General features: G+C 35.4%; 2 protein-coding genes and 1 long non-coding RNA gene across 6 annotated transcripts in view; 1 reads left to right on the forward strand and 2 right to left on the reverse strand.

The window, feature by feature from the left end:
* LOC132043174 (protein CHROMATIN REMODELING 20) overlaps positions 1-8130 on the forward strand; it is a 43474-nt gene extending 35344 nt beyond the window's left edge. For both annotated transcript variants that reach the window (XM_059433657.1, XM_059433658.1), the window contains exons 20-25: positions 34-92; positions 312-535; positions 2561-2764; positions 2847-2925; positions 3004-3263; positions 7416-8130. In XM_059433657.1, coding sequence (XP_059289640.1) covers positions 34-92; positions 312-535; positions 2561-2764; positions 2847-2925; positions 3004-3263; positions 7416-7830 — 1241 coding nt within the window. In that variant the 3' untranslated portion in view covers positions 7831-8130. The remainder of the gene's footprint in view (positions 1-33; positions 93-311; positions 536-2560; positions 2765-2846; positions 2926-3003; positions 3264-7415) is intronic.
* Positions 8131-8332: 202 nt separating this feature from the next.
* LOC132043175 (hypothetical protein At1g04090-like) lies at positions 8333-11804 on the reverse strand. The gene is made up of 2 exons (XM_059433659.1): positions 11551-11804; positions 8333-10199 (listed from the first exon to the last, which is right to left on the reverse strand). The coding sequence occupies exons 1-2, from the start codon at positions 11660-11662 to the stop codon at positions 8590-8592; spliced, it is 1722 nt and encodes a 573-aa protein (XP_059289642.1). The 5' UTR covers positions 11663-11804; the 3' UTR covers positions 8333-8589.
* Positions 11805-19211: 7407 nt separating this feature from the next.
* LOC132043172 (uncharacterized) lies at positions 19212-24876 on the reverse strand. Of its 3 annotated transcripts, none has more exons than XR_009411699.1 (5): positions 24405-24876; positions 21536-21918; positions 19757-21461; positions 19591-19662; positions 19212-19511 (listed from the first exon to the last, which is right to left on the reverse strand). It is a non-coding gene; the product is annotated as an uncharacterized LOC132043172 (long non-coding RNA). The 3 variants fall into 3 exon arrangements; XR_009411698.1 differs by having other exon boundaries at positions 19734-21461; XR_009411697.1 differs by having other exon boundaries at positions 19591-21461.
* Positions 24877-25798: the final 922 nt, after the last annotated feature.

Consider the following 25798-nt stretch of genomic DNA (forward strand, 5'->3'; position numbering starts at 1 on the left):
CACATATAAATATCTGTTTGTCAATCCTTGCAGAGAAGCCAAGTAGCAACAATGAAGCTCTCAGAAAAAATCATAATGGCTTCCTCCATGGGGTATACTTCTTGCTTCCTATTTGCTAACTTCCGTAATTTTGTTAGTATGGTTAATCAATGAATGTGCAGGAAACTCTTGCCATAGTCTGCAATTTACGTTTTGTTTTGGATCTTCAATTCATGTTATAATGTGGAGGGTGTTCCATTTTGTTTCCATAGTTCCATTTGTTTTTTGAAATGTCATTATTAACTTCCCAGCTCATTGTTCCTGTTTTACAGGATTGGTGGAGCGATCTTCTAGAAAAAAATTGCAAAGAAGTTGATTACAGCGGCAAAATGGTTCTGCTACTCGACATCCTGACTATGAGCTCTAATGCTGGTGACAAAGCACTTGTGTTTAGTCAGAGCTTGTTTACCCTGGATCTCATTGAACTATATCTTTCAAAACTACCGCGCCCAGGGAAAAAGGGGAAGTATTGGAAGCGGCGGAAAGATTGGTACAGGTGTGTATACCTTGTTTTAACTATTTGCGACGATGATGAAAATTACCTCATTATTGTTACTGTTAATACTACAGTACTTGATTTTACTGATTCTCTTTGACGTTTGTTGAACTGTGACTATCTCATCTAAAGGTTTAGGCTGTTACAAATACTTTTTTTACTGAATGATAGTATCAACATGTTCCCTTACGTGTGAGCCTGGTTCTTTTTTTATGGGGCAAACTTGTGAAATATCTTCTAACATAGGGTGACAGTGAGATTCTTACCCAAGACCTCTGCCTGCTCTAGTACCATATTGAAGTGTGTGACCATCTCATTTAAACACTTGAGCTGTTAGAGGGAGCACATTCTTATTTACTTAATTATGTTTTCAACACACCCCTTCACATATGGGCTTGATTTTTATTGGTCATTGGAAATTCGTTTTTGATAATGGGTGGAGATGAAAGTCAAACTCTTGGTCTCTGCCAGTTTAGATATTATACCAAGAAAATGAATCTTAGGCTTAACCAACTCAAAAGCCGGTTCATGAGGTGAGGATTGCCCAAAACCATATAAAGATACAACAGTCCACTCTCCAATCAATGTGGGACAATTAACATCATATCGAATACTCAGGCCTGTCAATTGGAGTGTGGCTAACATAATACAAGGCCCAACATTGGGAAATACAATAACATGTATGGTTCGGCCTTTGATACCATGTAAAGAAAATGGACTTTGATCCTACTTCAACTCAAAAGTTAGCTCATGAGGTGAGGATTGCCCAATACCGATGTAGGATCTCAAGATGCTTTAGTACCATGTTGAAGTGTGTGATCATCTTATCTAAAAGCTTGACATGTTAGAGAGAGCATACTTTTATTTACTAAAAAACATCTAACAGCATTGATGTGGAAGCCATCTTTGTTGTTGCATTTCTTGCGAATATGTTACAATATGTCATTTGAAAGAAGATACAATTCTTGCAGAATTTGATCGTCTTCAAAAGAACATTTGACCTATTTTTTAGAGTGATAAGGGTCCCAATCATCTAGTCAAAGCAAAAAAGGAACCTTTGCCCAGTTGACAAGAAAAAGAAAACAAGCCATTGATGCACATATTATTTGGCACACACCTCTACATCTTTTCAGGGGACTGTCCTCATAATTACTAGCTATCCTAGCGAAGGCTCAAAGAAGTAGATATGGTCGTCTTGCTAGTTTTACTTATTAGTTTAGCTTTTCTTTTTCATGACAGGAGCTATTTAGGGGCCGGATCTCTTCCTTTTGATTATGGTAAAATGGAACATAAGATAATGGGGTACACTGAACACCAATTAAATAAAGTAGATTTGTTCTGAAGGATGTTGTCTTGTTGAATTTATCCTCAAATTCCATTTCAAACCAGAATTGCCAAGATTTCCTTTTTCCTTGCACGTCTCCTTTAGAAAAAAGGTAAACCTCTGATTTAGAAATGAGTAAAGTGAAGTGTTTCACATCGGTGGAGGAGATGGGTTGTGGTCCCCGTGTATGGTTTTGGGCAATCCGCATCTCACGAGGTAGCTTTTGGGGTTGAGTTAGCTCAAGGTCCATTTCTTATAATGATATTAGAACAAACTCATATTCTGCTCTGCACTCCACATTTCCAGTCTTTGACGTGTCGGGGATGTTATGTGCCCACATTGGTAGAGGAAATTGATCGTTTCCTTATATAGTATTGGTCAATCCTCACTTCACAACCTAATTATTAGGGTTGAGTTAGACCTAAGGTCGCTTTTTATCAAATAGTCTTATTAAATATAGATTTTTATAATGTGGAATATTGTTCTCAACATTTTTGTCAGAGTTTGTCCAGTTTTGATGGTCAGGAAGCCCAATATCACTATCGTTGTTTTGAAGAGATGAAGGAGGTTATGATTATGGGATCTAGTGGTGAATGTTAGTTTGCTCCATTGTTTCCGAGGATTTGGTTTGTTGTCTTTGTTTTCTTGCTTTCACTGCTCGTGTCATTGAAAGATTTTCATATCCAATTTTTGGACAATAGGATTGATGGGAAAACGGAGTCATCTGAAAGGCAGAGACTTGTTGACTGTTTTAACGACCCATTGAATAGAAGGGTTAAATGCGTTTTGATATCTACTAGAGCTGGATCTCTGGGTATCAACCTTTATGCTGCCAACCGTGTAATTATAGTCGATGGCTCTTGGAATCCAACTCATGATCTTCAAGCTATATATCGAGCTTGGAGGTATGTCTTTCAAATTTGTTCATTGTAGAACACCCAGGTACCATTAGAATATATGTTAGCCTGAATGCTTGTATCATTTTAGGTATGGTCAAACAAAACCTGTTTTTGCTTACCGTTTACTGGCACATGGAACGATGGAGGAAAAGATTTACAAGCGTCAGGTAAAAGAAGAATCCATGAACAGATCATGTCAGAATAGCTTTTATTTCTTGAATGATTTAAGTGGGTGATTTAAGCAGGTAACGAAGGAAGGCCTTGCGGCACGGGTGGTTGATCGGCAACAAGTGCATAGAACTATATCCAAAGAGGAAATGTTGCATCTTTTTGAATTTGGAGATGATGAAGATATACCTCTGGAATTGAAGCAAGTAAGAGAGCATGCCGGTGAAGCAAACACAACTGTAGACGTTGGAAGTGTTCCGAAACAAAAATCAACTCTTCCAAATGGAAGTTCTTCTGACAAGCTAATGCAAAGTTTGATTGACAGGCATCATCCGCGGTAGGACGTTCTTATCTTACTTCGTCTTTTTAACAAATTTCTTCAGAACATAAATTCTGTCGTTTTCGATGTGCTTTGGGAGTCTTGTGCAATGAGTTTGTGTGCTGAGATTTTTGAAATTTACGTTTTCACCTATGTGTGTTTTAAAATAAATTTCCCTTATCTTTTACCTTTCTGATTAATAGTGTAATGGTTTGTGTTCTTTATACTTCGTAGGAGATAATATCCAGAACCTGTGGGGGTGGGTGATTCGTTTTAATTAGAAAAGCCCAATTGTTGTTATTTGTCTAGCTCAGTTTAAGTATACTTCATTCCTGTTTCTTTTTTCCTTTTTATACATGATTCTTCCCATATCAACAGACTATTCGCTTAGAGAAACTGGGTTTCTGGAAGTTCTTCGTAGTTTCCTTTTCTTCCTCTCTCTCTCTCTTCTTCTTCTTCTTCTTCTTTTTTTTTTTTTTTTTTTTTTTTTTTTTTTAAAAAAATAGGTAACCATTTGTATATATAAAGAACACTCAGCACCAAAAGGTGTTGGGCAGTGCTGTAATTACAATCTCAGATTCATGAGAGCAAAAGTAGGGGGAGACTATGAACAAAAACTTATGAACAAACAAAGTGTTGCCTATCAGATTTATCAGATCACCTATGTCCCCCATAAAAGTTTGTTTACACCAAAACTAGAAAAGACTAAGGCAGTTCATCTTGATCTTCTGTAGGGGGCTGCTCTTGTCTTCAAATTGTCTAGAGTTTCTCTCCTTCCAGACTACCCACCATATGCAAGCTGGGATGGCTCGCCACCAGTCTTCATCTCCATTTCTGTTGCCACTCTTTCCAGTCAGTGAGCAAATCAAAAGTAGTTCTAGGCATGGCCCAACTGATTCCTAAATACAAAAGCAACATGTGTCACAGATTTGCTGTGTCTTGCAATGGATGAACAGATGATCCGTACTCTTCCCATCCATACCACAGAGAAGGCATCTTGAGCAAATCTGGAGGCCTCTTCTTTGTAGATTATCCTGTGTTTGGCATGCTTTCTTGGGTACCAGCCAGACAAAACAGGACACCTTAGGGGGGATTTTAGTCTTCTAAATGAGTTTCCAGGAACAGACCACAGTTAGAGGTTCTGTGGTTGAGATTCCTTTTCTTCATCGTTCTTAAAATCAACTTCTTGATATATCAACGTTGAATGAGACCGTCAGTTTCTGTAATCAAGTCGGGTGTTGTTGTCTGATGTCAGCCTTGCACCAGCTGAATCAGGAACTAAGGAAAACGATCCATCAGGTGGAGTAAGTGGATAGGACTGTCATCACTTTTAAAAGCTCAATTACTTTGAACTTTTAAAAACTGACTCTATTTGTCATCCCATAAATAATATTTCTATCTCCTGCTCTTGTTTAGTTTTAGATTTTTAAGTATTGGATATAATTATAGAAATTTAATTTGTCTTTTCATTATTTTTTGTGGAAATGTTTTTTTATTTAATGAGCTTTGTTTATGTGTTTAAGTTAACTACTTAATTAGGATTGGAAACAAAATTGTCCTTTTCCCAGTTAGATTGATTTTATGCAAAAATGGTACTCCCTCCGGATAAAAAAAAAGTGTCCACTTAGCTTTTTTTCCTTGGGTCAGAAAAAGTGTCCACTTATCAAATCAAGAAACAATTAACCTTGTTTTTCCAAATTTGCCCCTATTAAGTGTTATATGATCAAATCCCAATGCCTGTTTAATTAGGGGTATTCTAGTCAAATTACTTATTTTTATCTAGGAGTTAGTAGTTTCTTAAGGGGTGCAAATGGCTAAGTGGACACTTTTCTTTGATCCGGAGGGAGTAATATAAGTGTTACCGGCTCATCTTTACTTGGCGTTTTCGAATTTTTATGACATGTAATGACCTATTGTGATACGTCAAATATCCAATTGTCAACTCGTGGCTCTTTTATTTTTTCAAATTCGTAAATAGTTAAGTTCTTTAGTGTCATGAGACTCATGATTCAAGCCCGAGCTGTGAGCAGTACCCCCACTGTGCGAACTTACTCTACTCATCTTAAAAAAACACCAAAAACATCATTAAGGTAAGCTTCAATATAAACATTGGTCTTTATACACAAATTGACACTTTTGCTCATATGATTTTGTAGAGTTGTCCACTAACTTCGTGATTTCCCCATGAAGAACATGTAATTGGCTAAAACACATGTTTAGAGTGCTTTTGGATGTTAACCGTGATTATATAGCCTAAAAGGGATGGGTGAAAAATATCTCTAGTCCTAATTTGAGTGGAAGGGAGAATGCTCAGCTGGAAAGGAGGCCAAGAGTTTTACCAGAGAATATGTAATGGCTGCTAATGTATTTCAGTGAACAACATCCGTCATTCAGAGGAGGCAATCCACCCGAATTTTAGACAGCGGAGATGGTTTTGAGTTACTTAAAGAATATAACATCAGTATCTTATACCACCCGGGAAAAAGCAAATGTGGTGGCAGATGCTTTGAATAGGAAAGGAGTTGAATGAGGGGTTAAGAGGAGTGTGTTTTATTGTAAAAGATGTTTCCAGCGTGGACTCTGGCAGTGGTTCTCGGAAATAAAAGGTGAGAGTGAGAGGGTTTTCCTTATGGCTGCCGTGTAAGAATCCCACATTTGGTTGCATCTTGAGATTTTTATGGAGGAAAAAATCAGGGTTTCTTCTAAGGAAAAAAACAAAAAAAAAAGAAAAAAGAATCAGGGTTTCTTCTAACCGATGGATGAAAGGATTAGGGGTGAGGGGACTAGATGAGTGTACTTTGTTTAGGTCTTCCACCGATGGAGTAATTTGGGATTAGCCATGGAAGACCGTTTTCAGACTACGTTCAGCAGAAGTCTCTTTTCTCGGATTCGGATGAACTATCCTCTTGTAAATCTGTTCTTAAGTTTTTCAGTAGAAGAGTTTTGGAGATGAAAAGGCGTTGAGGAAAGGGTGAAGGTGTCATCATGCTCTTATCAGACTTCACCTACCTTGTTACAATGTCCATCTTTCTGAAGTGAAAAAACCATTGAACAACTAATTTCCTGGCTCATCTAGGTCACTTTATTCCTAATTTAGTGTCTGATAGGCCCCCCTAGACATAATGCCCCTGCTTAACCTATGGAAAAAAAAATTAAGAGTTCTAGGCAGCACCTACTTCTCATATTTTGAGCTCATAGTGCTCTAGAAGTTTTTGAGCAAGTGCCTTTTGTTTTCAGCAATTCTCCATACTTCTATCTTTTTTTTTTTGAGAAGGTAACATGTTGTATGTATTAAACACAAAACAGTACATGGGTTGTACTGAAACCATATTTACAAGTGAGCAGAAGAGAGTAAACCAGTCTACAGTTCTAACAGGAACCTAATGAGTCTAGGATAGATATAGTATCCTCTGGGTAGATCTGGTTACACCAAAAAGAAAAAAGCTTAATACAGTTAAGTTTGATCTCCTCCATACTTCTATCTTTTACGCACTAATTTTTGCAGTTCTTCCTTCATTACTGATGCTGACAAGTTGACTGTATATATTGTTGAAGTGTGTGACCATCTCATCTACATACTTAAGCAGTAGAGAGAGCAGACGTTTATTTTCTTAATTATATTCTCAATATGTGCCCTCACGTGTAGGCCTGATTTTTTTTTTTCATGGGCCAAGCACGTGGAATTGTTTTGATAATGGTGGCAGTAAGATTCGATCCCATTACACCTGCCTGCTCTGTTACCATGTTGAAGTGTGTGACCATCTCATCTAAAAGCTTAAGCTTTAGAGAGAGCACACGTTTATTTCTTATTTATAGTCTCAATATATATATTTCCTCTGGTACCAAGTACACCACCTTTTAGAGAGTGCACCATATTTTTGACTTGTGTTTGTATGATGTGCTGCTGCTTCTCCTCTTTTCCGTTTTTACTTTCTTTAGGTGCTCTTTTTTTGTTAATGTAGTGGTTGTTAGTTAAAATCATAACCTGCAACGTCATCAAGACATCCCTACTTGTATATTTGTCTGGATGGTCTTTTGCAACGAAGAATTCAAACTTTAGATCTTTTTCTGGGTATACTTTCGTTGGGGCAACCCATTTTCAGATGATAAATCATCAGTTCCTTCATCAATAGAAGAACAATGTTTTTAATAAGTTAATCATTTCTTCAGGTGGATTGCGAATTATCATGAACATGAGAGTCTCTTGCAAGAGAACGAGGACGAAAAACTATCAAAAGAAGAGCAGGAAATGGCATGGGAAGTGTACCGGAGATCTATTGAATGGGAAGAGAGGCGAGTTTCGCCTGATGAACCTGTAGTTGAGCATCAGCATGTCTCTATCACTGAATCGTTGCCAAAGCAAAAGCCAGTAGTTTCCAGTGCCACCATTTGGCCGCCAGAGGACAGTAATCTTGTATTTTCAATGGGTAGTTCAAGATGCCGTTTTGTGCCAAGGAAGTGCACGAACCTATCACATTTGCTTACACTTAGAAGTCAAGGCACAAAATGGGGTTGCAGCACTGTTTGTGGGGAGTGTGCTCAAGAGATAAGTTGGGAGGGACTTAACAGCAAATCAGCAAAGTGATGCTGTCCTTGTATTTATATTAGTTCAGTTCTTTTTTGGTTCTTACTCTTGTGGGGATTCAATATACTGTGAGGGGCTTAGTAAACATTCAGTTTTAGGTTTCAGCCATGACTTGAGAAAAACATATTCTTTGTGGGGGTAGGGTAGAGATGGAAATTGCCCTTCTGAGACTTGGCTCTTTGTAAAGTGAAACTGTCGTCATCCATTGTATTTTGAATTGCAGAGGAGAAATGTCTCTTTTGTCTGAACTGCTATATATATATATTGCTTAGAAGAAAGAAAATCCCTCTTTTTCTGCTAGCACTTGTAGCCCTTCAGGATGTGATGCATATCACATTTTGTCCAAGATTACTATTGTGTTATTGTTGGCTTCTTTATGTTCTCTTAAGTCTATCCAGAACTGATTAGTTGTGCATATTTTTTGTTTTATAGAAAGGGAGACTTCTTATTCTAATTTCAGCCTTCAGGGTTACTGGTTTATGTTTAAATAAATCTTGAGAGGTAACTCGAGAGATTGGCTATTAGTTTATTGATCATGAAATTGACTAATCATGCAAATTTATGATTGCTGTTACAATTTACATAGAATTGGATAATCAATTAATCCAAACAATACTTTTAGAGGCTTGAGGGAGCTACCAAAGAAGGTTTTTTCATTTGAACCCTATTGCAGTACGGCTACTAGCAGCTTTCTCAAATCAAATATATTTGGAACATGAGCAACTATGCTAGGGGTACCAAAACACATTGCCAAACCACCTACCATCTTTCATCCCCCAACCAATTATCCTTTTCTTTTGGTCCTGTTGGCCCTGCTTCACCATAAAGTTCTGTTGGAAATAACTCAATGAGACTCTCCACCGAAAATCTCATGAAAAAAGGAAGATGTTTGATAATTTTTTCCATTTCTGATCGCCCGTCGTATATGATGGTTGGACCCCATTCCCTCATATACTGCAACCATGGTGGTTCTGCAACAACTCCCTCTCCAAGGTACTCAACAGCTACAATTTGATATTTGCTGCTAGAGTCCACGTAGTATTTGCTGCGGGCACAATCGTTTCTCAGTCCTACCCCGAGTTTACTAGACCCTTGAACATAGCAGCCAGGATGTGGGAAACTCGCGTGGCCATTTCTTGATGCATATACAACTGACTTGTTACCCTCGATGAACTCCAAGTTGCAAGCGTCTACCCATTCACCACCACTATGCTCCGAGAAATACACACTCCAAAGCTCACCAGAAAAGTTGCTGACACGGAGTGTATAATGCTCCCAATCACCAACATGCTCTCCAACTTTATTCAAAGCAATACTCAACAACCCAATCTTGACGGTAGCCGGTCCATTGAAAGGACAGAATATCCACATTGCAATATCTGTGAAGGTTCCACCTAAAGCTGGTTTAACATGAACATAGAGCTCTGCACTCTCGATATTCCCACATTTGACATTGGTTCTATTTGCATCATCTTTTTTTGGCAAATCGAGCCAATATTCACCATCGTTTATTCCTCCTGCAGGCAAGTTTGAGCCTTTTGAGTTGATGGCTGTACCACTGTTCTTTCCATCTTTGTAAAGGAGAGCTCCATTATTGAAGAACCATGGAACCGAGGAAGGCAAATAATTCTCATCTGGATGGAGATAAACAGTCGGTCCATAGTGCTTGATGAGGGCATGGATCTGCTCGAGATTGGGCATTGCATGTAGAGAAGAGTCGAGGTTTTTCAAGCATGCACTATCGAGTTCATCTCCGGAACTAAAGGTTGTTGTACTACAGAAGAACGTCCCCACAGGAACCCCTTTACATAGCATGCCCCTTTTGCAAGGTCTAGTTGTCCAAACTTGAAATTGGTTCTTCAGGAAAATGGAATCCGAACTAAACATCATCTCAGAGGCTTCACAATTTTCCGTCAGGTCAGCTCGAACACATCTAACTTCATCAGGATCAGGTTCATTAGGCTCAACGGAAGCCAAAAATCCCATAGACTTATAACCAACTGGTGCATTTGGCATCCAAATATAAGCACTTCCATTGTATATTGAGTCTGAACTCCAAATTAAAGTGTAGTTCAGAGGCTTTTGAAGAGCAGGAAGCTTAGAAACTGAATCGCGGACAGTGTCTTTCTGGTTTTGGTTAGCGGATAGGTCTTTGGCAGCAAGAACATAGCCAATTAAGTGTTTCTCACCATCTGGCTGACAGTAGTGACCAAGAATATAATATCCTTTTGGAATTTCATCTGGCTTATAAAAGGAAACACAGTTCGATTTGCCAAATGATGGGCTGCAACCCCAAATTGTATTAAATTTGGTGATTTGAACAACTTCAATTTCCCCTAAACATATTCTTCCTGTAGCAAAACCTTTGCCTACAAAAACAACATATGCCCATTAGCAAACTGAGCTTCTATTGCAGCACTTCTAATATTTTTATTAATATTTATTGGGAAAGTTACGGATATGTACAGTTCGGCCAACTAGCTTACCAACCTGGCCGAATATACACAACGTATACACTGCAACATATACACTATGTATATTTTAATATAAGTATACACAACCTGTACATGTTGTACACATTTTGCAAACTAGATCACCTAAAGGTATTGGACTGTAATTTTGATCTTCTTCCACAAAAATAAAGAACCAGCTGTCGATTTTTAAAAAATAAATAAGAAAAAAGAAATCGACCCCGTCCCTATAAACCAGCTGAATCAAAAAGGAACAAAAATCAAACAAGAAGGATGAATCAAATAGATGTTCATTCTCAACTATAAATTTCAATTAAAAGCAGCAAAATTTAGTTAAACTTGAAAGCTCTCAGCTACTGCAACCCATTACTATTTTGCTTTCTTATCTGCAATAGCTCTATCCTTTTTTTATTTGTAACAAATAATCAGAAAGTATTTTTTGTCTTAAAGCATTTAGAAGGGACAAATTGTTTCTGTTTACTCCAAAGTTTAAACATCTAATTCTAGAGCGTGCAAATTTGAACATTGAAACAGTCACAGCTCCCATAGTTGACCAAGTTCATTAATTTCCTATAGTAAAATATCATATTTTCCCCATGGTTTTGACCAAGTCTTATCAGAGAATTATCAAGAAATGAACTAAACTTCCTTTATCCAAACTGAATCTTCTTCCCAATTAGGATTTTAAGAGGGGAAAAAAGAAAAAAAAAAGAAAAAAGAAAAAGAAAAATAGAGCTCCATGAAGCAGAAATATTGTTAGTTAGAAGTCATAATTTCATTTTCTTGATCCAGTTGATAATAAATGAGCATAACATAAAGAATTGAGGAGTTCATTCTCTGGTCACCCAAGTTTAGAAAATTTCCTTCAAAAACCACTTTGGTTTCTTTTAGTACATTAAAGTCAGTCAATTGAGATACTAAACACTTCAAAAGCCTTCTTCTCTCTCTGTTTGCATGCCGTGTCATTAAAGCACTCATTTTTTACAAATAATAAACTTATTTAACCGCATGTTTTATACCCAATCAAACATGATCCGGTTAAAAAGCGGCAATCTTCAAATAAATGATCAATCATCACATCCAATATTTTCTTGAAATTTCTCAGCAGAGAGTTTTTTCCTAATATGTTCCATTAGGGAGAGGAGAGAGAAAGGTCAATATAGCTTCTAAGAAAGAGAAAAAATAAGATGACAAAAATACAAAAAACAAAATTTTCATCACAAAAACAAGAAATTCTAAGAAGACATACCTTGAGGCCATTTAGGAAGAGGTGAAGGTAAAGAAAATTTCTTTGGTTCAACTTCAGGGTAATAATCAGAGATATTTTCCCAGTCCCAACACCAACACTCCCTTCCTAACATATTTATTTTTACTCCCTCTTCCCAATTACACCACAAAAAAAAATGGAAAATTTTCAGAACCCCCAAAAAAAATATTTATCAAGAATTTGCTCTCAGCTGATCAAGAACACAAAAATAAGAAGAAAAAACAAATCAGTTTTTTTTGGGGTGGTAGGAAAATAGAGCAGTCTTCTCTCACTCTTATGGAAAATATAAAAAAATTTGGCAAGAAAAACAAGAAGAGTGATTTTTTTTTGGGTGAAGTGGTTGAGTAAGAAGAGAGCAAAGAGTAAGTAAAAAGTTAGGGGCTACCGCTTTGTTATTAAGATCGTCGTCCGTTCCCCAAAAAAAAAAAAAAGTTGAGCCCCGTACTAAACACCAAGCAATTAAAAAAAAAACCCATCATCTCCGCCCATATTAACAAAATAAAGCAATATAAAAAAAAAAAGTGAATCCCATATTAAAAAATAAATAATGTCAAAAAAAAAAGTGCACCCCATATTAAAAAATCAAATAATATTCGTGTAATTTTTAAAGTATCCCATTAAGTCAATAATGATAGATTCATTGCCACATGCGTATTAACCCATTAGTGGGAGCAAATGAAATTATTGTACAAAAAAAAATGGACCCTATATTATTATTTTTCTTCAAAACGTTAAGTAGCCAAACCATACAATTTTTTATTTTATTTTTTATATTAGCCTGAGATTTAATCTAGATATTGAACTTTTATATTTCTTTATTCAGCCATGTCATTTATTTGTTACGTTTACTAAAATAAATATGCTTAAAATATTTATATTTTAAAATAAGATAGAATTTAATTACTTTTTTATTTTTATTCTCACTCTAATAAATGTGAAAAGAAATTAATGTCGTAAAAGAAAAAATAATATCAAATGAATTAGTTGGCGTTTCCTTAAAAAATCATGCAAAAGACAACATGACAAGTAAAATGAGCTAAATCGAGAATATTTACCAGAACCAAAAAATAGTATTTCTTCGGTTAAATTGAAAATCAAATATCTACTTTATTTCGTTTTAAACATGTAAAATTAATTTAATAATTTGAATTAGAATTATCCAAATCAAAATTTAATAAAAAATAATAAGTATTTTACACCTTTAAATTAACTGAATTAAAATTTAAAGTATCAACCGATGCTTAAATATTGTTATTATTTTATTTCAAAAAGAGAAAAATAGTTGCTTTTTAAACAAGTCTTCTCTTTTAAAAAGTATTAATAAATTTTTGTTGACTTTGTATTCATAGCAAACACTAATATAATAAAGTTTTAGATACGGAGCACAAACTAAAATGTTATATTAATCGTGTTTTGAGCATAGTATATATATATATGCATAAAAACAGTATAAACTTATGTATGTTTATTAGCAATATAAAATATATATATATATATATATATATATATATATATATATATATATATATATATATATATATATATATATATATATATTATCACTATCCAAACACAACTACATACACATAGATACACTATAATCCAAAGTGTTGGGCGCACGGGCATACGCCGTCTAGTATAAAGAGAAAAAGTTGGTCTACTTGCCATTGTTTGACGTTGCTTTGTACCTGAAATGTGTTCCAAGGTAGGTGTGTGTGCGCACGGGCATACGCTGTCTAGTATAAAGAGAAAAAGTTGGTCTACTTGCCACTGTTTGACATTGCTTTGTACCTGAAATGTGTTCCAAGGTAGGGGTGTGTGTGTGTGTGTTTTTTTTTTGTGGGTGTGGGGCGAGGTCGGGGGATTAATTTATATATTTATTTACTTTTGTTAGATGTCCCAGTTCACTTTCTTTTGTAGCTATCAAGAAATATCTATAACCTCTTCGGCTTATCTTTTTGGATTTTTACACCCTATGTCAATGCCAGTATAATTATATCATCATTTAACCTATATTTTCCGTCCTTACTTGATATAGCAGTTTTTTCATTTTTCTTACTCGATTTACAGCCCTTTCCTCATGCATCTCGAGATCTAACCACCCCCCCCCCGGGAGTCCGGAACCTAAATGACCTAAGAAAAACGAAATGAACACAAATAAAAATTTCCGAAGTTCCCTTAAAGCAGGAATTTCCTGCGTTAAAGAACTTAACTGTAATGGCTCAATTAAGTACTTTAACGCAGGATCCTGTGCTAAAGGTCATTGTTTAACGTAGGAATTTCCTGCGTTAAGGTAGCCACTAAAATTAGGGCAGAACCTCCATTTTCCACACTTCTCCATTCCTTCATCTCCTCCTCCATTTCACTCTATTTCCATACTTTAGCCCCCCATAAGTCATGTCTCAAAACTCCGGAAAGTCATTTTATGCTGTAGAACCCGACGTTTGTAAGTGCGGTTATTATTGTCAGCTCAAAACATCAAGGACCCCAGACAATCCGGGCTGTCGTTTTTGGAGTTGTAAAAGCAACCGAGTAAGTTTTTTTTGCAACTTTTTATAAAGTTTAATCACATTGTCCACATATTATACTTTAAAAAACTTAATTTTTATTTGTTATTTTATTAGGAAAATGGTGGGTGCAAATATTTTCGGTGGGAAGATGAAGTTCCCATGAATAAAACGGTGGTAGTGAAGTTTAAAAAGCCACCGGTTGATAGAGATACCGCGACTTCACGAAGTAATGTAGATACCGTGAAGTTTGATTTTTAGTGTAAATTTAGGGAAGCTGAAGAAAGAAAAAATTGAACTTCTTGAGTTGTTGCTAAAAGAATCGGAAGAAAAAAAAAAGAGTTTTTTCAAGGATAATCTTAGAGATACTCAACGCGAGACAAATGCTTTGAAAGAGAAACTGAAATTTGGAAGATGATTTGTGGTCTCTTGTTGTTGTTTGTAATTTTAATATGTTGCACTGTCGGTTAGATTTATTATTTCCTATGTATTTTGTTTTTGTTTTTAGTAGTTTATGTATTATGTATTTTTTATGGCTTTTTAATGTATTATGTAACCAACACATTTTATGTACTATTTTCTTTGCCTTTTCTATAAAAATTTGAATTGTTGCACTTTGTATGTAATTTTATGTATATAATGTGTGTCAATTCTAACACGCTTAAGTAAGTAAACAATAAAATATAAGAATAAATGCAAAACTAAAACATACTAATTTTCTGCAAATTAATGACATCATCATAAATTAAAAATATAATTAAAATCACAATATCCTTAATCATCAGAATTGAAGTTGTCAATATCGTCCTCAGATAAATATCTTGGGTTTCTTAAGACAAATCTTCTTTTTGTAGATGTTAGTTCCTTACCGGTTGCCGATGCTTGTTCTTCGGCCAACTTGAGCATGTAAAATCTACAACTCCGTGCTAGCATGTGGTTGTTCTCTTTCCTAATTCTCGGTACCACAACCTCGCAAGAATCTTGATCAGTTCGAGGCATGCTCATTGATAATCTTGTTGGGATTGGAGTGCTAAGATTTTGCAAGTCACGAACAAGACGTTGTGATTCGGCGTACCGGTATGTCCATTCGCGACGTAAACCATAATAATATTCACATGGATCTGAATATTCCAGCTCTCAAAAATTATCATTATGCTCTATTAAAAGTTAGGGCTTCAAATCGTGTAATACGAATTCGCTGTTATCGGTTGAGGAATCACCGGAATAGCTGCTATGATTTGGATCCTTTGGAAAGAATACCGACCAATCTACATTTCTACTCTTCGACATTGAATTTGTATTATAAGATCATAGGGAATCATCGTCATTGGACATCTCATAGTCCGAGTCCCACTTGGATGTGACGTCCATTTAGATTATATTCAGCCCTAATGGAACGTATTTTCATCCGGTTGTTCTCTTCGCGAAAACGATTCAGAGCAAAATTCAGCTCTTGTCGTGTACTACCAGGCATTGACGTAGCACAAATTTTTGGGCGTTAAGTTCAAATGCCTTCAAGTTTTGTTCCAGTGCTGTATCCTCCCTAACACGCCAATTCCACTCATCTGTCATTTTATTGTTGTAACGTTGATTGTATCTCTCATTCGGGTTATTTGAGTATTCAAAATCTTCACCCAATTCCCATGTCATACCCATTGCTTCGAATATGTCTCTTGGACAGAATGATGTAACACGAGTGATATTTTCAAATTGGTTAAAAAATGACATAATAACTCAATTTTGTGTGGTTGCTAGTTATTCGTCAATTACTTATATAATACTCGCTAGCACTTTATTTGTATATAACGCTGATTTTACATGCGTTATGCTTGGTGAATTTATGACGTTTTTGAATTTCAACTCTGATTGACAACACAATGCACGCGTTTAACCACTATATGTGAAAAACTTATAACGCTAATTTTATATTCGTTAGGCATGGTGAATTTTTGACGTTTCTGAATGACAACTCTAATTTTGACAACAAAATGCACGTGTTTGACCACTTTATACGACACACTTATATAACACTAATTTTATATGCATTATGCATAGTGAATTTATGACGCTATAAACACAACGACAATTGTATTCATTGCGGTAAAAAACCTGCATTTTCAGAATGCCTTGACATATTACATTGAATAGTTGGTTCAGAAATTAGACAAAACAGTAAGGGTAGCTCAAGAAAGCCTTATGGTAGGACAGAAACACACACAATTGATTCTTATTTTGAAAAGATATATTAGCATGTTTCACAGATTTATCAAATGAAAAATGGTATGGTGTTGCTCGTCCCTTTGAAAATCGACCTATTTGTATCAATGTTGATTTAAAAGTTGATGGACACATCATTGAGGGTGATGCACCTCCTAAAAACCCCAGGGAGTTAAAATTTGGGGTGAAAAGCTTCAATGGGTTGAATTATATTCGAAAAGTGTGATTATGAGGTATTATATCATTGGCATAATTTAAACCTGCCACAAGCATTGTTGGCTACATTTCAAACCTCCAAATTCAAGGATGAACCACTAGTCATCCAACACTTGATGAAAGAAATTTTAGAAATGCAAAAAGCACTATACGTGTATCATGCTTTGGATGATCTTAACTTTCGTGGAGCGGATGAAGAAGAGCATTGGAAACTGTTAGAAAATAAAAACCTTTATCGAGATTCTTCTTATCCAGTTTTTCCAATTATTCACAAATGGATAGGCCTTCCAAAATATTTACCACAAACATTAGATTGTGGAGTGCCATATTAGTGCGTAAACCAAGCAAGTGCTCCTAATGATGATAGTTGGGATCTAGACTACAATGACGATGATGAAGATGAAGCAGGGGAAGCCCATGAATAAGAGAAAGAAAGTAAAGAGGACGATGATGACGAGGTCGTCCCAGAAAGTGACGAAAGTTAATCATTGTATTTTACGAGACTTTATCATTGTTAAGTCTTTATCCTTTTTTTAAGATAAGTTATTTCTGAATTGAATCATTCATAACAATCTGAAAATACCTAAAATACATCATCATAACAAACTGAAAATACTTAAAATAAAGCATTTATAACAAACTGGAAATACTTAAAGTACATCATTCATAACAAAGCGAAAGTACTTAAAATACATCATCCAAGAAATACTTAAAAAGATTCATAAGTTCATCACCATGACTAGAGGTTCCGCCACCACTAAATGTGCAACCACCACGAGATGTTCTGCCACTGCAAGAGGTTCTTCCACCACGAGAGGTACTTCCACCACAACCCCGTAGAAGATTCTTACGCTTATCATGGCAAAATTCATTGCAAATTGATTATTTCTGAGGGTATCTCCCCTCTGGAACATCCATTTAATTGGGAATACGGGTGGTTGCTCGCTCATGTAATTTACGAATAAATTATTTGTTAGCAACCATAGAAAATGGCTCTGGTGGCCAATAAATTTCATCACCAAGTGGGTAGAACCGACCGACATACACTTTTGCATAATTTTTCACGGTATATTTCGAAGCCACATATTGCGAGGCATTCTTTCAAATTGTCTGAAAACATTTGAGGGCATGAGAACATGGCATGTGGTATGATTTTCACTTGCCACATGTGCATGTTCTTGATATCTCACAAATATTGTGAGTGTTACCTCCACGACCTTGGTGCACACTTGTTGTGACTTCAAATATATGCTGTGCTGGGTTGTATTCAGTCATTGAGTGTTGCTCACACTTAAATATGTGATACTCGAATAGTTGTGTTGGTTTTCGCATCCATTTCATATCGTCTGCCAAAAATCCTTTTGCCTCCTTTGATCTACTTACGAACCGCTCCACAACTTGCATAAAAGTCATTCTCACCATTGCAGTAACAGGTAGTCCCTGTGCAAATTTTAACAAGACATTAAATGACTCAGAGCTGTTTGTTAGCATCCCCCATCTTCTACCTTCATCCTTGTGTAATGTCTATTTTTTGACATCCAGTGCATTCAACCAGTGGTAGTCTTCCTCATCTGCCTCCATAATCAACTCCATCCACATAAGAAGCTTCTTCTCTTGATGCTCTATTGCAGCCGCCCACATCCAATTATTCAGTGGACAGATTTTATATGCCCTTCGAAAATTTGCCTTCAAATGCCTTAAACAATAACGATGGCGGGCAAAAGCGGCTGCTACCCATGGAACCCAAACATATTGTTCAATATGCCAGCAATTCTGTCTGATATGATGCATATACCCATTCGATCCTTAATAATTTGTTGCCTCAAGTTAGTCAAAAACATACCCTATGTATCTGTGCTCTCATTAGCTGCAATGGAAAAAGCCAGAGGGAACATCGACCCATTCACATCCATTCCTACTACAATTAGTAGCTTGGTGTCATATAACCCGTATATATGCGTGCCGTCTATTGATATTACTGGCCGATAATGAGCAAAACCATCAATGCATGGTTTGAATATCCAAAACACAAAATTAAAATTATTACCGCCCACACCAGGTTTCGATTTGAGCTTCCATTCAACAACAATACCAGTAGGGTAGTGCTGTAGATATGCCATGTATCTCGGCAACCTCTTGAAAGAGCCCTCCCAATTGTTTTAGATAATCTTGAAAGTACACCTACACCTAAGATATGCCTTTCGCCTTGAGATATACTTTCACAACGACTGTAATGCAGTCTTTAATGGAGAACCCGGAGAAGTTTCAATATCAGCATTTAGCAACGAGGAGCCTCATATTAACATCAAAATTAAATTGAACTTGGGTGAAGGGGTACCTGGGGATTTTTCCAATGTCATTAACTAGTACATCATCAATCATATTGATATCTAGATTAAAGTGATTTGCTCGGCATTCACACCTATCACAAGTGTGAATTGGGTGGTACTTTGAAATAGTCCATATATGATCATTAGTCTCCTTAACATGGAGCATCCATCGACAAACTTGATATTTTCGCTTGCAGACCAGTAGCCAATATTTTCGAGTGGAATCATCAACTTTGAACTCCTCCGATGCAAAAAATCTTAATGATGCAATGACTTTTTAGGTGAATATCATGCCTTTGTCAATATGAACATCCCTTTTACAAGATTGTTTTGCTCTTTCCACAATCTTTGACTATTTCGAGGTGAATATTAGGAATGCCATTGAATCGAAATTTCTTCCAGCATCGGTTCTTGCTACCGAAATTGGCTTTGCAACATCGACTCTTACTGGTGAACTGGGTGCTGCGAATTCAGTTCTTCCTGGTGTGACGGACTTTACATCATCGCTTCTAACAGTGGTACTTGACTTTGAGGATTAATATCATCCTCACTTTCAATCACTGAAAAAGGGACTTCATCCTCTGATTCCTCCGCATTAGGTATGTCATCACTATCACTCGATAATGATTCTATATAATTCTGATAATCAACACCATCCAGTAAAAGTTTTTTCCTACAAAAAATAAGTAAAATATGTTAACTACCAAACATCAAAATATATAGATTATTTAATGTAAAAATAATGGACCAACCGATAAAAATTGCATGGGTTAGAGGAATGATCCACATTTGGTGCAACGAGCTCATTTTGTGTAAAATTTTCCCTACACAAGAAAATAGAGTATTTTAACTACTAAACATAAAATATAAGACTATTGATGTTTAAAAAGCAGACCTACCGATAGTAATCAATTGCACCGAAACTTGAGGAAGGAGCATCGTTTTAAATAGTTGGATAGGCTGAGGATGGTCCATCCTGATTCATCCATCCTGATTGAGAGGACTGCTTGATATTATTCATATAAGGTGTATAACCCCTAAAAATTATAACCAACAGCACTATTACCATACAAATAATAAACATATGCTACTACACATAATAATAATTAATAATAATTATTATATTATTATTATTATTATTATTATTATTATTATTATTATTATTACGGTTCACTTTTACGTGGTGCATAAAAGTTACTAAGAGGTTGTTGGTGCTCTAAATTGGATTTTAGTATTTTTAAAGTCGCCACCTCATTTTATAAAGGAAATTAGAAAATGGAGTTAAAAGGGTTTTATCAAATAAGAGAAAAATCATTTTTAAGCCAGAGTTCGAGGTAAGGGTTCTAGTGATCCCCTAAGGAAGATTTTAAGCACCATAGTATTAAGGATTCGTAGAATACGGTTGACCGACGAGCTTCAATGTGTGATTAATGTGATTATTTGCTAAAAATGTTTACTTTATTGCTAAAACTGTCATGCTAATCATAAAACTCCACTTTTTGGCAAAATTATCTTTTAAGGAAGAAAAAGTTAGTTTTTCTTTGAGAAAATATTTATAATTGATTAACTTCACTTCATGTCCGGACCAAAACACACTTAAGATTTTTCTTAAGTAGAGTTTCCACTAATTTGGTCCAACGTCATGATTCTATCCTTATAAGTTTATATACATTTATATATATTTAGGAGAAAAAGATGGAGTATATCTCCCCTTTTTAGAAAATAGCATAAATATTATAATTGGTGCTCTAAATTGAATTTTAGTATTTTTAGAGTCGCCACCTCATTTTATAAAAAAAATTAGGAAAACGGAGTTAAAAAGATTTTGTCAAACAAGAGAAAAATCCTTTTTAAGTCAGAGTTTGAGGTAAGGGTTCTTGTGATCCCCTAGGAAAGGTTTTAAGCACCATAGTATTAAGGATCCGTAGAATACGATTGACCGACGAGCTTTAATATATGATTAATGTGATTATTTTCTAAAAATATTTACTTTATTGCTAAAACTGTCATGCTAATCATAAAACTCCACTTCTTGGAAAAATTATCTTTTAAGGAAGAAAAAATTGATTTTTCTTTGAGAAAATGTTTATAATTGATTAAATTCACTTCATTTCCGGACCAAAACACACTTAAGATTTTTCTTAAGTAGAGTTTTTCACTAATTTGGTCCAATGTCATGATTCTATCCTTATAAATTTATATACATATGTATTTAGGAAAAAAAGATGGAGTACATCTCCCCTTTTTAGAAAATAGCATAAATATTATAAGTATAAATAAAGAAAAGAATTTCACTTATTTAACCATTTTAGCTCATTTAAGGTCAACCATATTCCATACCAAAGCCATCTTCCCCAACTTGGGTTTAAGTAGGATTTCTTTTGTTTTGTTATCTCTATGTGAGTCAAGGCCCAAAACTATTTTTGAAAACAACTTGAATCATTTTTTCTTATGCAAGGTTTTAACTAAGTTCTAAAGGGTTTCAATTATACACAAGTATTTGCAAGTATATACATGTTCATACAAAATGAATGTAAACATATAAAATAGGCAGGCATGTTTATACAAAATAAAGGAAAGGGAAGAAAATTTAGTTTTTTCGGCCTTGGGCCCAAATCCCATGCTCTTCTAGTGCTTCGTCCGAAGCTCTAAGCATCCGATCCTTTTTACTTCGTCTTTAAGCTTAGCTCTCCGTACTTGTTTTATTTGTACCTCGCACAATGAAGAGAAGAGTAGTTAGTCAAAATGGCACGCCACCCCATAGGGTGACGTGTATGAACATAATAATAGTATCCCTCGGACTCGTATCAAACTTTGAGAGCTTTGATTATGGAGGCTCAGACTTATGTTTCTGAATGTGGCAAAGGAATCCGAAACATGTCTTGGCTGCAGACTAGTGGCCATTCTAGTTGCCTAGCCAAATGCATGTTCGTCCCTACCTTGTGATACTACTATGAGGTCACCATAGCCTAAACCGAGGGATAACCTTTTCGGACAAGGCATGGCCTCAAATTAAATGTTCTCATCGGCCCATGCGTAGTATCATATTCAATCAGTGAGCCTTAACCAAGTGTAGTAATCTGTTTTGTTTTAAGGGAAAAAAAAAACATCAGCATATGTTTAGAGATTAGCAAAATGCCACAGAAACTAAGGTGCAACGCTTACAAAGCAGAAATAATAAGCAGCACTTGTGTCAAAAAAAACAGCTTGCAACAGAACAAGGTAGCAAGGCATGGCACTTTTATTTAGGTATGAGAATGCACCAACTAGTCAGAACTATTGGAAAGCACAACCAGTAGCAACTGGTGCAGTCAAGCAGCAACAATAGACATCAGCTGTTATAAGAAACAAATGGAGACCAGCCTTTTAAAAGAGCAATAACTAATTCTCATCAAAGGCAACAAATTTTCATATACCAAACAAAAGCCATTCTTTAGTCGGGTATATGCTCTGTCCTTTTTAAAGTTCAGCAGCAAAACAACAAGCCATGGCAGTGAGCTCATCAAGTGTAGCAACCAAGGTAGCAACTCATGGCAATAATCATAACAGCAAGTATTTTGCCTCTAACTGTCTCAGAATGCCATATCTTTCAGCCTCAAAATGCAGCAGAAAGCAGACTCAAAATACAGCAAGAACTCAGCTCAAAATGAAGCAAAACACTCCTCAAAGCAGCAACAATCAAGACAGAAGTTCAAAGAGGTTTGGGATGTAAACTCCCCAGTTCATGCAAGAAAGAAGAGGGGTGAAGAATGAGGACACAGTAGCATATTTTAAATAAACATAAATAGAATATAAAACATTCGACTTCTTGAAATATTGTCATGATTTAGCCATGATTAGCATATCAAATAAAGAATAAAGTTCAGATATTAAGAGTAGATGGGCACATACGCATACTTGTTCAGATAGTAGTCTTCAGATGACAGAAAACTTAGGCAACAGGTTCAGCTATTGGAAATTTCTTATCACTCAAATTTGAGTCATTCTGCTCTTCAATTAACCAATCAGACATTTAATTATTCAAAAAAAAAAAAAATCATCCATACTAATGGTACTCAATATTGAATTCAAATGTTTAGAAAGATGCATTTTTTCTCTATTAAAGTTCTCAAGGCACTAATCCTAAGGTCGTCTTCCAAAACAGAGGTGTTGGATATACATAAACACACATTTGAAGCAAGTCTTCTAAAGAATCCTCAACACAACAATTAATACTTATTCTTATCAGGACGAGAGCTGACCACCAAATCCTTATGACTTTGATCATTCACCATGCCTCAATAAATAGTCTAAGACAAGAAACTGATAAACTGGATATTCACCCCCTTTAAGCCTTCAAACGGTAAGTTTTGCCAAAACAAACTCAATCCATTAAAGACAGGGGAGAGCAACAAACTTGAATCCAAGCCAACATTCTTTTTAAGAAATTCAGTTAACACAAAATCCAGCCACAACTTACTTTGAGAGAACAGGGGAGCACATGATATATTCTTATTCAACATTGAATCATTACTTTACTACACTTCAAATTTGAAAGTAAGCAGGTTCAAGCCCCTTTGAAAATATAAACTAACACTCTAAAAAATCACATAATAAGCCCTTAAAAGATCATTTTGTCTGCCACTTCTTTTAGCAACCAAAACTCAGATTAATCTAAAAGTACTAGGACTGGAAGTTACTGTTAAGACAAATGGCATAATTGAACTATCTTTTAAATATCTCAGACTTTGGAGCCTAGATAGTGCAGGAGAAACATTTCAGCATCCAGATTTTTTTTAGCCTATGTATTTCAAGCAAATAAGGGTCAATTCAAGATGTTTGAGATATGCTTCATGCCAAGTTATCTTAACACATCTAAATACGTACTTTAGTTAACCTGCAAATCTCATAAGGGACTACCATTCTGGAAAAATCAACCACACATAGGGAAAATAACCTTCCAAAATATTTGATAAACACTATTAAGACTAAACAAAAGAAAACTCAAACTTAGAACACACAATGGAAATAACTTACTGACAGATCTAAATCAGATTAAGATTCTTAAAAAAAAAAGGATAAAATATATACTTCAACAACTCGTTTTTCAAACATGAACCCATCCAAACATTGGGAAACAACACACATAACCTTCAAGCTTTAATGTCATGTCCATTTAGTTTTATGAGTGCATATGAGTGTGGAGTTGACTCATTCTCCATACAAAACTCAAACCAAAAAGAAATGAACACCTTATGGTCCAAATGATCATTTCCTTAAGCCCCATAATCTTAACTAATTGTGATTAGCTCGCTAACAATAATAACTAACTAAAAACATCATCCGAGAATCAATCATATCGAAGCTAATAGCAGAAACAAGTGGAGGACATAGCTGATTATTGATAACTAACTAAAACTATATTCATGCTAACAGTCATAAGCCTGCCACTTGTGATTTAGACTAACTACCAAACAAACAGAGATCGAATATTTAAAGAAACTAAAACCAAACTTAGTTAAATATATAAACATTGGTCGAACAGAAACTGAAAATTAGAAAGAAACACAAGAGTTAGGAGATTTACCTTTTCTTCGGGCAGCGACGGGGGCGACGAGAGTTAAGTCGATCACTATTTCACCTGAACCAACTATTCCAATGAATCGGAAGACTTCAAAAATTAAACAATGAGCGAGAACTTCCTCGAAACTTAAGGCTTAGCCGAGTTTCTGAGTGTTCTCACTCTTGAGGGTGTAAAAATCCTTTGTGGTTGTGAGAAAACCTATCTTGTAGGTATCCCAAAAACCCTCCCCAGAATGACGAAATGGTTCTCTCTTTATAGGAGGCCAATTCTAGGGTTTTCTTGTGTCCAAAATCGATGTGCTACAGCTATTGAAGTTGAAATTCATTTTGAATGCATTTGAAATCCGAATCTTACAGGGGAAGCCAAGTAGAATTGAAAAGAAGAATAAAAAAAGGAATAGGTTACCGTTTGAAATTCAATTCACCCGAGCTAGCGGACAAATGCCATTAAAGGATTGCTATTTTGGCTTAACAAAACCTGGAGCCTGTTTGGATAGGCTTATGCCTATAAGCGCTAAAAAAAATAAGTTGGGTAGTCTAACTTATTTTTTTTGGCTTACAAGCTGTTTTCAGCTTATAAGCTGCTTTAGATAAGCTAAGTTAAATGGGTCCAATTATTTTTTTGAGCTTATTTTAAGCACAAAATGACTTTAAGCTGGCCAGTCAAACACTCAAAAAAGCTAAAAACAGCTTATAAGCAACTTATAAGCCAATCCAAACGGGCTCCTGATGTGGCCGAAAGGAAATGAGAAACTTTGTTGAGAATGGCATTTTCGTGCTTGGGATAGGGTTTGTTTGGTTGGTTTTGTTCGTTGAGGAAATAAAAATGAGAATGGGGGTTTGGCTGTTTAAAGATGGAATGGGCCGGGTTGAATAATTGGGCTGAAAAATGTGATCTGTTGAGGGGGCGGCTTTGTGGCCAAATTTTAGGTTTAGAACATAGCCCTTCTTGTACTTCAATGGTTAATAAAATAACCAAATAATTAAGAGACTGAGATGAATTAATTATTCAATTAACTAATTAAGCTTTTTGACTTAACAAAGTAAAATAACTATTTGCAGAATTGATTAATCATGGTAATTAAGTTATAAATGAGTTTAAGTTGACAATTAAAAATATGTACTAAATTAAACACTTGTTTTGGTCGTAAATTAATTTTCAACTCAATAAAATAGACATAATTAATATTTAAGATATACGTAACATATATTAGGATATTTTGCCAATGAAATGGAGAAATATCACCAGATGTTGTTTTAGAAAGTATTTTTGATTTTCTGAATAATTCTTATACTCTGTTTTAAATTCAAGAAACTTGATTAGTTAATTTAAATTTTTGGAGGGCAAAAATTGAGTGTCAATAATATTAATAATAATAATGAAAATTTACCATTTTC

This window comes from Lycium ferocissimum, unplaced genomic scaffold (genome assembly GCF_029784015.1).
Source record: "Lycium ferocissimum isolate CSIRO_LF1 unplaced genomic scaffold, AGI_CSIRO_Lferr_CH_V1 ctg2184, whole genome shotgun sequence".
Classification (NCBI taxonomy): Eukaryota; Viridiplantae; Streptophyta; class Magnoliopsida; order Solanales; family Solanaceae; genus Lycium; species Lycium ferocissimum.

What these genes read in the sequence shown, in the direction of transcription:
- LOC132043175 (XM_059433659.1), bottom strand. Translation starts at nt 11,662, where the DNA reads ATGTTAGGAAGGGAGTGTTGGTGTTGGGACTGGGAAAATATCTCTGAT. An exon ending in TCTTCCTAAATGGCCTCAAG is followed by an intron (nt 10,200 to 11,550) that starts GTATGTCTTCTT and finishes TTGTTTTTGTAG; the next exon opens with GCAAAGGTTTTGCTACAGGA.